Consider the following 14,503-nt stretch of genomic DNA (forward strand, 5'->3'; position numbering starts at 1 on the left):
GGTACAAATATGGAAACTGATTAAAAGACAGCTGTAAAGTCTGCTAAATCTGCGATGAATAAAAATTAAAAAAAAATCAATCTGCAAAAGCAAAAGATGAAAGATCCTTAATGAAAGGGAACCCTCTTTCAGTTTCATTGTCTGGGCTGACTTCTGGCATAGGAAAATGGGTTCTGTGGAGCTGCACTTAAAAGGTCACGGAGTTTCCTTCCTTGATCTTGTACCATGAACAATTTTAGAAGGCATTAAACATTTCAGAACAGCCTATCTAAACAAATTTTTTGCTTATCCTGTCATTGAATTAAGTTGAACCCATTCCAGTAAGTCTGACCAAAAAAATAAAATAAAATAAAATAAAATAAAATAAAATAAAAAGGCCCCCCAAAAGCAGCTCCAAAATATAATATTTATGCCATAATGCATAAATAAATGCAAACTTGAGTCCACGCCAGAACAGCATAAATTAGAGAGAAATAATTCTTCCATAGCTGACAATTTGAAAAGAGAGCACTGAGATCTGGGGGGAACTCCACTTGCTACGACAAAAAAAAAAATCTATTTCATTGACAGCAAACTGACCAGCCTTGTTCAAAAAACTGCGTGTGGCAATTCTGAGAGAGAGAGAGATAAAAAACCTCGGGACCTTTTCCGTGGATTTCGCACTCAATGCCTCGTCCTGCTTCACTCCAGGGCTGGGAATTGTCAGCAATAAATACTTCCAGACCTATAAAACTCTATGAACTGCTCACTATTCGTCGAGAACCCAGAGAAGGGAGGGGCAGAGCTTCGTTTATTCTTTCCAAAGAATTTTGCAGCTCCTTTTTATTTCGAACCATAAACTTCATCCCACCCCGGTTTTACAGAGCGAAACATCAACGGGCTCAAGGACAGGATCAACAGCAAAATGTTGACCCCAGAAACAAGTCAGGACTGGCCTTATCATTATTCTATCCCACACCTGCAGCCTGACAGGCCCAAATTCAAAAAGCAGGGAAGAAAAAACCCAAGTGAAAACGCAAAAGGCAGAAATCCTTTTTTTTTTTTTTTTTTTTATGCGTTAAAACGCACTTTCACTTTCCCCACTGCTTCAGTGCAAGAAAGAACGCACGGATTTCGAGTTCCCAGAGTGTTTCCAGGTACTGTTAATGAGCCTAACACCACTTTATCTCCCCCAGAATTCACTTTATTTCTGACTCTGCCCTCCAATGGACAACCCACCGCCTTTTCCAGGGCTCTCCCCTTCCCCTACAGCCCAGCACCAAAGGGGAGGAAAGGAAAGTTTCAAACCTTGCCAGGAAGTTTTATTGTTTAACTCCAACCCTGCAGCTGCCCCTGGTTCGAGATCCCCCAGCAGAAGGGTCACACAGCTCACTGCACTCCCCGGTGGGGCTGGCAGCTGATTCACCTGGATTTTTTATCATTTACTCATCATACACTTGCACTGTGCTGGCCATGAGGTGCCTCCTGCTCCTCTGCAGGGCAGAAATCCGGCACATTTTAACCCAGGGATGGCTTTCCTTTAACATTTGACCATCAAACAGACAGCATGAAGCGTTATTATTTCTGTTTAAGCGCCATCCTTTCTGTTATTATTATTATTTAGGCAGAGCATGCGCACACAGAGCTTACCTACAGAAAATTGAATATGCTGGCTGTTATCAGCTAGATCAGAGTCACCCGTGCCTGAAAGAAACCACAACTCTCTCTCCTCTGCTGTCCTGGCAAACTCTGAATGCCAAAACTTCCCTTTCCAATTTCCTCTGTAAGAAGCAGATGCGTTCATCAGCTGTCCGCAGCCAGACAACTCACAGGATTAACACAACGTTGTGTCATCACCAGAACCAAAAGCTGAGTGAAAGCAATCGAGATGGAGCAAGAAACCTGGAAATGTAAAAATGAAGCTCTGGCCAGCAGGTGAATGTCAGTGCTGAGCGCTTTAAAGCAAAGGGAAATTGGGTTTTCTCTCCATTCGGCGAGACAACTCCTCCCCAGGTATTTCCTGCAGCAGGGAAAAGCACCAGGATGCCAGAGGAGTGCTTTAATCTAAAGCAAACATCTCCACGTGATGGAAAGGAGGGAGAGGGGGAGAGCCCAGGCGGCTCCTGAGCCCACAAGGCAAAATTCATCTGCTGCTGGGCATCTCTTCCTGCACATCTTCATGGAATGGGAGCCAGGTCCAGGAATGGTGACACCAACCTCAGCTCAACTGAGAGACTATTCCCCAAAATCCCACAGGGAACGAGGTTCCTGGATATTTGAGTGGGCTCCTCACTGCCATACAGCTCATCATTATATTTGACATTTATCCTATTAATCAATTCATTTATTTATTCATTTACCGCCACGGCAAAGTGATCCAAATACAACTCGGGAGGAGAAAATGAAGATATTTCACATTGAAATTTACAGTTTAAATAAACTAGTCATGGTCCTTGTTTGAAGTGTCCAGAGTTCCTTTGTGCTCGTCCCCACAACCAATTACAAACTACCTTTTTTTTTAATTTAACAAAAAAGAAAGAAAGAACAACAAAACCCCACCTCATTATTTGCATGTTGTTATTTTTCGCCCTCTTTGAAATGCTCTTCTGGGGCAAGCTTTTTGATCTAAAAAGCATTTAATTAACAAAAAGAAAAAAAAGAAAGGAAAACTTTAAATCCCTATATACAAACTATAGCAACATTTTTTTGGAGGGGGCGAATGTATTCCCTGAAATTATATATATATTCCCAAGGATTGTTTCTGGATTAGCAGGGCCAGAACACAGCCAGATTCCAAAATAAAATAAAATAAAATAAACCCAGAAACCAACTTATTTCAAGTGTAAACTTCAAGTTTCTTGATCAAACCCCATCAGTATATTCCAAGAATTAATCTGGAGATCCGAAGGAGCCATTTTCTCTCGATATGGAGAGCGACAGATGGAGCAAAATTTTGAGCACATTTTGAGTTGCTGTGATGTTCCTGTCACTGCAGCCAGCGAGGAGCCTCAGCACAGCCACCTCCCAGGAGCTGCAGGGCCAGCATAATTATAAAACCAGATATGAATTAAAAATATTGAAAAAAAAAAAAAAAGGAGTGGGAAGGGACAGGTTCTTTCCATCTGGCTGAATTCCAGGGATAGGATTTAGAGTTTTGCAAGCAGCCCAAAACTCAGCTGTTTCCTCTCCGCCTCCCGGCTAAGTTTAATTCTCCGTTTCTGCGAGAGGGAAGAGCCTCCTCCAGAATGCCTGAGCAGCACCCAGGGACCGTCCCCTTCCTCCCTGAGCCCTGCTGACCTCCTGGGCAGGCAATCCCACCCACCCTGCGGGAAAAACGCCTTTTCCTGCCCTGCACCCGGGGCTGTGCCCGCACCTGGCGGCACAAGGGAGGCCAAGGCGTGGGGCGAGCAGGTGCAGACACCAAAGGACACTGCTGGAGTGTCACCGGGGATGTGAGAGCTGAGAATGAGCCGCCTCAAAGGGAAGGGGAGGGGAGGTCAGCCTTTGCTGTGCCATACATACAGCTGAGGTTGCACTGGGTGACATCCAAAGTAAACACCGCTGCAGCATTTACAGCCAGCACCAACATTCCTACAGCTTTCCAGACTGCAAGATAACACGTGCTGGCCTTTTTTCTTTTTTTTTTTTCTTCCCCTTTTTCTTCCCCCTCACTGTTTCACTCTCACAGCAATTTGCATAAGGTGAGGGACCCGAGTGTAAAACTTGGGGCTTTACTCAAAGGGGCCGCGGTGTTTGGAAAACAACATTTCCCAATTCCAGGTACTATCAAACTCTTACACCAAATCACCCAGCACTGAAATATCTCAACCAGATAGATAGCGCTCTAGATGGATAATCCAGATATATCTAGAGAATAATGATGGAGAGAGCTCTGCTCTTTTAGATCACTAATTCTGAATTATTTGCCTTTAGTGCTGATGGTTCAGCACCTGCACAGGTGCTCCTTTGGGCTTTTGACACATCCTCCCAGCCAAGAGAAGCCCTCAGCGGCTGGGGAGGGCTGTGTGTGTGCAGGATCCCCGAGCACCTTCCCGGGGCAGAGCGAGGGAGGCCCTTGGGTTTGCTCAGATCAGATCTGTGCCCACAGGAACCGCTTCCGCTCCCCAAACCGCAGCGCAAACCACAGCCCCGGAGCCTCCCGACGGGCTGCAGGACACACTGCCAGCTGCAGAGCTGCACCCCAGCACCAGGACATCCCTAAACCCTCACCACACGAGGATTCCCCCCCTCATCCTCACTTTTAGGAAGTCCACATGATAGAAATTCGCTCTCCTCCACTGCAGTTCCCGCTGGATGTTTGCCAGGGCTGATGCTGCTGCCTCAGTCAGGACACAGTGTGCAGCAGCAGGGAAAATCCCTCTTTTAAATCCCCACAACAGCAGCTCGCTTTTGGCTGAGGTCACTGCCTCATTTAGGACATCACATAATTGCAATTTTTCAAAAGCAGGGGAGGAAAAAAAATCCTATGGGCATGGAGCAGAAAAATCCTATGGGCATGGAGCAGAAAAATCCTATAGGCACGGAGCAGAAAACAACGCTGTGTCCTGGTGTGTAGGCAGCAGCTTTGAAAGGCACTCAGCAGAAGAAGAGGAATTATCAGGACACAGCCCCAACACTGCCCCATGGGACCTGGTGTCACCCGGAGCAGCCTCCTCGAGGGGCAGAGGGACACCCCCAGAGCCCCAAGGTGTCCCCTCTGTCCCGCACAGCACACTGGGCTGCCCTGTCAGGCCTCTGTGCCTCCCAGCAGCAGGTCGTGGCCCTGCAGGCTGCCATGTGCCTGCAGAGCACGGGGCAGGCAGGAAAACCTCTCTCCTATCTGGCAGCTGCCACCAGCTCTCTCATTTCTCTCCCTCTCACTCACTTCCTATTGATTTCTCCTGTCTCGCGCTGCAGCTTTTTCCTTTTTCCTTTCTCTGCCCGCTCGTTATGGCTTCCTTTCTCCTTTCATTCTCTCCTCTTCCACGTTTTCCATCACTTTGTTGTTTTTTTTTTTTTTTTTCTGGCAGCTTTGATCTCTTTTGATGCCTCTTTTGCATCTGGGCACAGCAGAGAGGCAGCGGTGCCTCTGTGGCACTGAGAGGAGACGCCTCGTCTGAAGTGCTGCCAAGAAGCTGCCCCAACAGCCACTATCATAACAGGCTAAAAAAGACTTTGAGGCAGCCATCAGATGCTCCAGGTGAGCCTGCAGGTTGCAGCTTGTATGTTCATGGGAGTGGTGGACTGCCAGTCCTTCGCCTGTCTCACATCAGTCTGCTGCTTTATTAAACACATGGGGCTTTTCCTCCGCGTTGGGAAATCGGGTCAGTCCAGGTCCCACCTAAGTTTTGCAGCCCCTCTCCAGCACCTCAGGACTCTAGGAAAGAGCATTTAAATCTTCTTAGGTTCTTGCACTTGGGATGTCACCCAGGACTGCATGTGACACCACAAACCAGCATTCACAGCCCGCAAATAAATTCAGGACCAGCTTCTCACACAGACGAGAGTAAATCGTGCTGCTACTCACAGATTCAATAAGCAACAGCACCTGAATAAAATTCAGGTTCCTAGCAATATCTCTGAAAGTTTCCAAAACATCAAGAGCTCAGGAGTAAAACCAGTTCGAGTTTTGCCTTTGCAGCCACAGTTCTTGTGCCAGCTGAGAGCAACCAAGAGCTGCCAGAACGTGGAGATTGTCTCTTAGGTTTTCTAGCACCAACATTTCAACTTCTTGGTACCGTCAAGAGAGGCCCTGCTGCTTAATTCCCATACTTGAACTTTCACCCAACCCTCTGCCCATAAAAGGTTTATTTTTTGGAAGAACTGAGCCCCGAGTGCCACGTCCAGGTCAGGGACTGACAGAACAACCATCCACATCCCACCAGAATTATTCCAAATACACAAACCTGAGCTGTGATCTTTTCCACCTCGGGAAGGGGCTCCTCTCATCTGCTCTCCAACAGCAATTCCATGAAAACGCTTTGGCCACCGAACCTTTTCGGCGTTGTCAAAACAGAGCTTAAAATAGCCCCAGCAGGATCGCACTGAAGTGTTTGCCAACAAATGTAAACAGCCGTGTTTCTTATTTACCACGGGGCTCTGCAAGAAACGGGTTCCTGCCCGTGGGCCTCAGAAGTCAAACAGACACAACACTGAAAATCCTCAAGGAAAGGATGCGGGGTGATAACAAAACATCCAGCCCATTTGTGACTGTCACGGGCTGAACGCTGTTTGTTTGCCTTTGACTATTTATACTCATGCTTACATTCGAAACGTAAGGACGCTGTTTTTTCCTGTCGCTTTAATGTATTTATTTTTACGTGTTTTCTTTTCAAAGAAAAACGAGTAAACGTTGCTTCTTCCTGTCTTTTTCAAAGCGTGCTGTTACTATTTTGTACGTATCCTGCCTTGCATTTTATCCCTTTTGCATCCTTAATCAAACGCTGCACGTTTGACATCCCTTTTTCATTTTACTAATTCCCTTGCTGCTGCTTCTCCTGTCCTTATTTTAAGCCCTCTCTTCTGATGTTGAGATATTACCAACATCCAGGCTCCTGACCCTGAGTTTAATCAAGCTGAGACATGAACTAAGACTTTTATTCTTTAAACCTACTAATTATCCAGAGCAGGGCCACAGAACGCAGCATCACCTACCTGAAAAAATGCATTTAAGTCTATTTTTTTTTAGTGCTATTGATATCTCTTACACAGGAAGATCTGCTTATCTCAAAGCAGATAAAATATCAGGGGGAGTGCTCGGGCAGGGGAATATCTGGAATGCTACAAGAAGCATTTTTACAGCAACTCATCCACTAGAAACCGGAGGATAACACAAATGGGATTCATTAATAAATCTCCAACCGGTAATTTTCAGAGGGAAGGAAAAGGTATTCAAGGAGAAAACTGGAGGATGAAAGCTCAAGGCAAGAGGCTGAGCTTATCTTTCAGGCAGCACAGCCAAAATTCCTCCCTGGTGACCCAAAGGACCACCTTGAGGTGGAGTGGAGAATTCAGTCTCCAGACCAAAGCAAACACTGCTCCTCTCTGAGACACTGCAGAACCACAGGGCTGGCCAGGTGGGGTGAGAATTAAAACCATGAGAGGTAAAGCTACTCAAAATACTACGGGAAAAATGGGAGAACAGGAGTTAGTGTCAAAAATCCCGTTGGTTATACTCCAAAGCTTCTTGGGAAAACGGAAGCAGTCGCTGAAGCTACTCAAATTCTTTAGACATAAATTCACTGGGAGACCCCAGTGCAGGAAATCACCAAATAATCCTGGTGTCTAGCCATGAAACATGGAAAATAACTGGTACAGGTGTCTGTGCCACCTTCCCCAGGCAAATTCATCAATGCCTTGGGATGAACTGCCAAAATCTCCAGCGCCTAAATCACCACTTCTACAGTAAAACACCGCTTCCACACGAATCATTCCTGCTACAAAATCAGCACTTGCACAAGGAGGGCCAGACCAGTGGGGAGAGGGAACAGAAGGCTCTTTGATTTCCAGCAGCACGACTGTGGTCACTGCTGTCCCCCTCCAGGACCAAGGGACTCTCCTCCCACACAGGGCATGGAAGTCAAAGGACACCAGTGAACACCCACAAACCCCACCAGTGACCTCAGCAAACTCCTGCTCCAAGGGCAAGCTGCACTCTCCTCCTTCTCAAGCATCTCCAGCTAGGACAGCACTGAATAATTTTTTTTTTTTTTGCTGCTAAAGTCCCATGCATGTGGACCAGAATTTTGCAAATCTACAGCTGAAGGAGCCAACACGCCAGTACCTTCCCTAATCCATCCATTTGAAATGTTAAAATGCCATTAGCAGGAGTTCTGTGCACAGGGAGAATTATACAATTGGGCTCGCAGATGAAATATCATTCCTGCCTCCACCCAAATAATCACAACGCCCACAGCTCTACTCAAAACTCGAAAATCAAGCTCACCTCAAGCTCCTGTCTCCAGTAAAAGCCCTAATAAACTATGCAACGTGAAGTGGCGGCATTTGTGTCCCAGCCAGCAGTCAACACCCCAGACAGTCCTCTCCCCTGCCAGCCCCAAGAAACAGAGAATAAAACAAATAAAATGTGCATTTATGCACAGACTGTGTCCACTGCTAATTTCCAAACACAGCAAAGGCACGAGGATGAAAAGCCCCACTCAAACACTACTATTCTTTTTAATCCTCAGATATCATGCTGTAGCCCATTTTCTGTAAATATTGGATTTTACAAACTCTACTGATGAAGAAAATGCACGAAAATGACATTCAACTAGTCAGTATCAGTAAGGTGTGACTTTCTGTGCAGTCCTTACCCTGCTGGAAGAAATAAACCCCTTTTTCCCCACCACACAGTCCAAGAATTCCCAATTCCTACGGGCACTTCCAAAGGGCCAAAGACAGGGAAAGTGCATCTAAAGCAGATAAGAAACAATTAAGAGTCTATTTTAATACCAAGTCGGGAGCAAATCACCAATTAAAACTTCTCGAGGGTAATTATGTGTAAATTCTACCTCTGCTGTTTTCCAATCATAGCAACAGAAACTACAGCACGGTTATAAATAAAACTCATTTGCAAGCAACTGCAGAGAGAGGAGCCACCAGTTCCTCAGCGAGGTCCTGCAAAAGCAAGAGCCTCCTTTTTTTTTATTTTTTTCCTTTTCTAATAAATAAATACTTCATAAACCTTTAATAAAGGGAGGGAAAACATAAAGCAAGTCCTGCAGCCGTGCAGTTGCTCAACCCCGAAGCGCGTTTGGAACGGCGACAGGAAGAAAAATACAGTTAACTGCGAGAGCGAGAAGAAATTAATGGCACACAAATGTTTCTTTAGTGTCATAACAGGATACAGCCGAGCTCGGGCCGGCCTGTGGTGGCCAAGCAGAGGCTGGAAATGGCCGAATTTCGGAATTTCAGCGCGGCCTTGGGAAGAATAAAGGCCTTATCTCACCCGGCCATGTGTGCACAGAGCACACAGCAACGCCCAGAGCTGGCCAGGCTCCGGCCAGGAGACTTCCAGAGGCAGGGAACGTGGGTACACTGCAGCAGGAACAGAGAAACTCCTCCAGCAAACCCTGCCCTGCCGCCTGCCACCCCTCACTGGTCACACTGAGCCCCAAAGTTGGCCAATGCCCCTGCCAAAAACAGCACCCAGCAAGAAAAACCCAACTCGGCACCAGCCAGCAGCCAAAAATAGATTTATTTTTTAATTTTTTTTTTTCAGGGTAGAAGATATGGGAAATCTCAGCTAAATCCAGAGCTGGATGAAGTTTCAGTCACCTGACAGATTTTAGACACCTTTAGGACAAGAAAGGTCCCCTCCATGTGCAGATTTCATCCCACTAACAAACTTTTTTTTAGGTTAGAAGATATGGGAAATCTCAGCCACTAACAATCTTTTTTTTTTTTTTTCAGGTTAGAAGATATGGGAAATCTCAGCTAAATCCAGAGCTGGATGAAGTTTCAGTCACCTGACAGATTTTAGACACCTTTAGGACAAGAAAGGTCCCCTCCATGTGCAGATTTCATCCCACTAACAAACTTTTTTTTTTAGGTTAGAAGATATGGGAAATCTCAGCCACTAACAATCTTTTTTTTTTTTTTTCAGGTTAGAAGATATGGGAAATCTCAGCTAAATCCAGAGCTGGATGAATCTCCAGTCACCTGACAGATTTTAGACACCTTCAGGATAAGAAAGGTCCCCTCCATGTGCAGATTTCATCCCACTAACAAACTTTTTTTTTAGGTTAGAAGATATGGGAAATCTCAGCCACTAACAATCTTTTTTTTTTTTTCAGGTTAGAAGATATGGGAAATCTCAGCTAAATCCAGAGCTGGATGAAGCTCCAGTCACCTGACGGATTCTAGACACCTTTAGGATAAGAAAGGTCCCCTCCATGTGCAGATTTCATCCCACTAATGATCAAGTCGAGCCAGATGAGCAGCTCAGGGATGTCCACCCACCTCAAAGAGTTACTAAACTCAACTCAGCCAGATAAATGCCACCTTAGGAAGCCTCTGAACAAACACAGCGTGGCAAAGGGAGGATTAAATGAAGAGGCTGTAAATGCTTATAAACACTAAGGAGCAGAGCAATAAGGCTGGAGGATCAAGAGTTTGATACAGTCCAACGGGCACCAGCACTATGAAATTAAAAAAAAAAAAGCAGCTGACAAAGTAAAAGAACATCCTGAGGGAACCAAGGGGAAGTTAACTCAGTGTTTAACTCTCTCAACCCATCAGCAGCTGGGCAAGGCACCACGGAGATCCTGGAGAACGTTCTGCTGACGTGATTTTAAGCCTCAAGCACTACGTCAGGAGATCAGTTTTTTGTCTGTCTGCCCCTTTTAGGTGCTCCCCTAAATGCACAGAACTCTCAACAGCCATTACACTCTCAGGAGTCTTTAAAGCTGCTCTGCCTTTTTTTTTGTTTAATGCCTGGTGTTCCCCCACTCCCGGACTGAAGGCACTTGAAGGAGAAGACACCAGAAAACGATGCTGCTTTGGGAGTTCTGAAAACACAATCTGAGCATAACCACCACCAAAATTAACTGGGGTAAGGTTTAGTCCACGGAGAGAGTGAGCCCAGACACATTCAGATATGAACTGGCCTGACTGTGTTTCAGCAGTGCCAGACACTAAAATCCATTCAACTTTCCTGGGAAAGAGAACAAAAATAAAAGAAGGGGAAAATGAAAATAAAAATAAAAAGAGGGGGCTTAATAAAAACATAATTTATCATCCTGGCTCCAGAGCAGCACTAGAAATAGCCATTCATAGATTCCTAATTTATATACTTAATGGTAATTGTGACATTATCAACAAAAACAAGAGATATAAAATATGGCAAGGATGAGACAAGAGCAGCCTGGGCAAGGAAAATGTGACAGCTGTCAAATCATTACCACCTTAAACTGAAGGGATACCAAAGGAAATCTCTGCTGCCTGTAATGTGGATTTAAGCAGCTCTATATACGCAAAACGCAAATATGTAAAGCTAATATGGAGAAAAATCCAGGCCCAAGCCACCCTATTATATTCCTAATACCATCTGGCCCACATGTAAGTGGGTTTTCCCTGATTTAAGGCAATTCCCATCTCAATCCCACCGAGGCAGGTGACTGACAAACACAGGGAGACCTGAACACGGCAGATGATTTATGCCACGTACATCTAATGACAGTGGAAGCACCGACATTATTTTTATTGCCCCTGCTTTACATTCCAAGCTGAAGAGGCAGATGGAAGGAGGCAACACAGAGACTCCCTGGGAAAGGGGAATGTCCTGCAGGGACAAGAGAGATCAAAACCCATCCCCTCCAAACCCTGCACAGCGCTGGGGATGACCAGGAATGGCAGAGGTGGGAACAAACACCACCACCACCAGTCTGCCAGGGAATAAATCAGAGAATCATCATCCGACAATCCCAGGATGGTTTGGGCTGGGAGGGACCTTAAAGACACTTCCCGCTGTCCCAGGCTGCTCCAGCCTGGCCTTGGACACTGCCAGGGATGCAGGGCTGTGTCACAGCTGCTCTGTCACCACCCTCACAGGGGACAATTCTGCCCTAATAACCAATCTAACCCTGCTCTGAGGTTGAAACCATTCCTCCCTTGTCCCGTCACTCCAGGCCTTTTAAAATTTAGTCTCTCTCCATCTTCTCTGAAAGCTCCTTCAGGTCCTGGCAGGCCACAGTCGGATCACCCCAAAGCTTCTGTTCCCCTGGCTGAGCCATGGCCATGACTCTGTACCCCAGAGCTGGGGCTGCTCCAGGCCAGAGGTGGAAAAAGCAGTGACAAGAAGAGATCCAGTTTCCCCACATTCCCCCAGCCATCCCAGAAATCCGAGGGCTGTGGAGACAGCTCCTCACCTGACATTAAAAGCCTTTTGATCCAAAGCCTTAATGGAACACCAAACAGAAACATCCTCCTGACATGACTGAGAGCAAAAGGAAATGAGACTTTTTTTTTTTTTTTTTTGTCTCCGCCGCATTTTCAATTTGGCTGCCCCAATTCAATAATGGAAAGTATTTTGTTTTACTAACAAGTAAATTAAATTCCCTGTTCTCGTGCTTTTCCTTTCCATGCATCACTCAGCTGCTTCTTGGTATGAAAATCCCGTCGTTCTTTTTGATATCATGCAACTGCCACAAGACATATGGCCTGAAGTACGTAACAAAATCCTCACAAATCCACTGAAATGCCTTTTTACTGTCACTGCCTTGCCTGGCACAGGGAAAAAAAACATCCTACAACTCAAGGGCCATTCATGCACTGCAAAAGAGAGAATTCTGCTAGCACAAGCTACGAAATTAATGGCCAAGATTTAATACTCTGTGAAGAGTTGTAAACACAGATTGCACACAAATCTGAGCTGTCCCAGAGCCCGCTGGAGTGTGCTGTCTGCGAGGACCTGTGGAGTCACAAAAAAAACCCTGGGTTGGTGTGAGAACCACTCAGTGTCTCTCCTGCCCACACCTGGAGCCTAAAATTGGTGAGTTTGGGCACCCCAAAGCATCGCTGCCCTGTCCCAGCCCCAGCTTCGCTGCTGTGCCACAACTGCTTGGGCACGGAAGGCCTTTGCCACACACATTCACACCTTAACCACACGATAAAGATTCATAAAGTGGGTTTTTACACCATATACCGCCCGAAAAAAAAAAAAAAGTATCTTTTCTTCTCATAAAAAAAAAAAAATAAATCTGATGACGCTCATGTATCATGTTGTTTCCTACTTGACTTTTTTTTTTTTTTTTTTTTTCCCATTGCTCTGAAACATCCCAGAACAAACAAGAGAACTGCAAAGGTAATGAAAGGCACCTGCAGAGCAGCCCAGAGGCCTGAGCAGGTATCTAAAGGCAGGTTTCCTGCTCAGGTAGACACCAGCAGACATTCCTGCTCGTCAGCTATCCCTCCTGCCCTCACCTGGAGTGACCTCTGCGCAGCACTTGACCCAAGGAGACCCAAGTGCATCTCCAACACGGTCTCTGAGCTCAGCCTTGAGCCGGATCCTAAATTCTGGTGGTTTCTCCAGCCTGAACTCCTTGCAGGAACACTCGCTGTCGGTGTTCCCCGCTGAATTTCCACCCCTGGATCCTACAGTCAGCTCTGAAAGCTGCTGGACTTGAAATACTCCAGTTTCAAAGTTAACCCAGTCGCTTTGACAGTGAAGACACCCTTGGCTCCCAGAACCTCTGATTTAAGGCTGCTTTTTCTCATCCTGTCTGTCACTGAAGCCACGACACAAAGTACACGAGTGCGGCGAATGTTCACGCTTCAGAAAAAGGAAAAAAAAAAAAAAAATAATCAAGGAATCTTATTTTATACTGACCTGTCCGTGATTGTGGACTGTGTGCCACTCATTGGAGCCTTTGGCAAGAAGTCGTATTATCCAATTTACATTTTACTCTTATTGCAGGAGTATGAAGGAGGCTTTGCCCCTCACACGCACCGAGGCTCAGGATCCAGCCTTGCTCCAGAAGCGGCATGCACAGAGGACAAACTCAGTTCAAGGGCAGGAGAAGGGAACAACAACAACAACAACAACAACAAAAAATCCGAAAAAAAAAAAAAAAAAAAACCGGCAAAAAAAACCCCAATCCAAAACAACTCCAAAAACTCTTCTTTGCAGTCAACCCAGAATATCCAAACCACGGAAAGCGGGGCGTGGGGGATTAAAAAAAAAAAAAAAAAAAAAAAAGAAGAAGAAGCAAACAAAACTCCAACGAGAAAAAAGCAAACAAACTCCAACAACAACAAAAAATAAAGAAACCGAGCGGCCCCGGTGGGCTGCGGCCAGAAGGCGCTCCGCGGGGGCGGCGGTGCCGGGCTCAGCGCTCGGGGGGCGGGCGGCGCTCCCCGCCCGCGGCCGGGCCCATGGCCGCTGCCCGCCCGCCCCGACCCCCGCCCGAGCGGCGCCCACAGGGGCTCGGGCAGGGCGGCCGCCTCTAGGCCCGGGGCTCCATCCCCCGCCGCTCCGCCTCTCGCTCCGGCCCGGCGCCCAGCGGCGAGCTGGCTGAGGGCTGAGCGCCGCTCTCCGCTCTGGGCCGAGTCCCGCCGCGCTGCTGTGCCGGCCGCTGGCTCCGCCGCGCTGCGCCGCTCCGAGAGGCGGGAGCCCGAGCCCCGGAGCCTGCGCCGAGCCGAGCCGGGCCGGGCTCGCCCCTCCCCGGCGCCTCCGGGGGCTCGTACCTCCGGCCGCCCCGCCCCGCCGCGGATCCCTCCGCCGGCAGCCCTCCTCTTCCTCTCTTCTCCTCCTCCCTCTCCTTCTCCTCCTTTTCCCCCTCCTCTTCTCCTCTTCTCCTCCTCCTTCTCTTCTCCTTCTCCCTCTCCTCTTCCTCCTCTTCTCCTCCTCCTTCTCTTCTCCTTCTCCGCTTTCTCCTCCTTCTCCCCTTCCTCCTCCTCCCTCTCTTTTCCTTCTCCGCTTTCTCCTCCTCCTTCTCCCCCTGCTCCTCCTCCCTCTCGGCCCTTCCCCCGGTGGCTGCCGAGGCCTTTTCCCTTCGGGAAGCCTTTTCCAGGCCCGCGGGGT

The 14,503-nt window shown here is 47.2% G+C and overlaps 1 protein-coding gene across 4 annotated transcripts in view; it reads right to left on the reverse strand.

Moving 5' to 3' along the window:
* The window catches only part of ARHGEF12 (Rho guanine nucleotide exchange factor 12), a 75,125-nt gene extending 61,563 nt beyond the window's left edge, over positions 1 to 13,562 (reverse strand). For 2 of the 4 annotated variants that reach the window (XM_066334700.1, XM_066334699.1), the window contains exon 1: positions 13,310 to 13,562. In XM_066334700.1, the coding sequence (XP_066190797.1) occupies positions 13,310 to 13,341 (32 nt within the window). In that variant the 5' untranslated portion in view covers positions 13,342 to 13,562. Of the gene's footprint in view, positions 1 to 5,885; positions 5,973 to 13,309 lie in introns of those variants that run through there. The other 2 variants (XM_066334703.1, XM_066334702.1) reach the window with 1 other exon arrangement.
* Positions 13,563 to 14,503: the final 941 nt, after the last annotated feature.

The sequence above is a fragment of the Sylvia atricapilla genome, chromosome 23 (genome assembly GCF_009819655.1).
Source record: "Sylvia atricapilla isolate bSylAtr1 chromosome 23, bSylAtr1.pri, whole genome shotgun sequence".
Lineage (NCBI taxonomy): Eukaryota > Metazoa > Chordata > Aves > Passeriformes > Sylviidae > Sylvia > Sylvia atricapilla.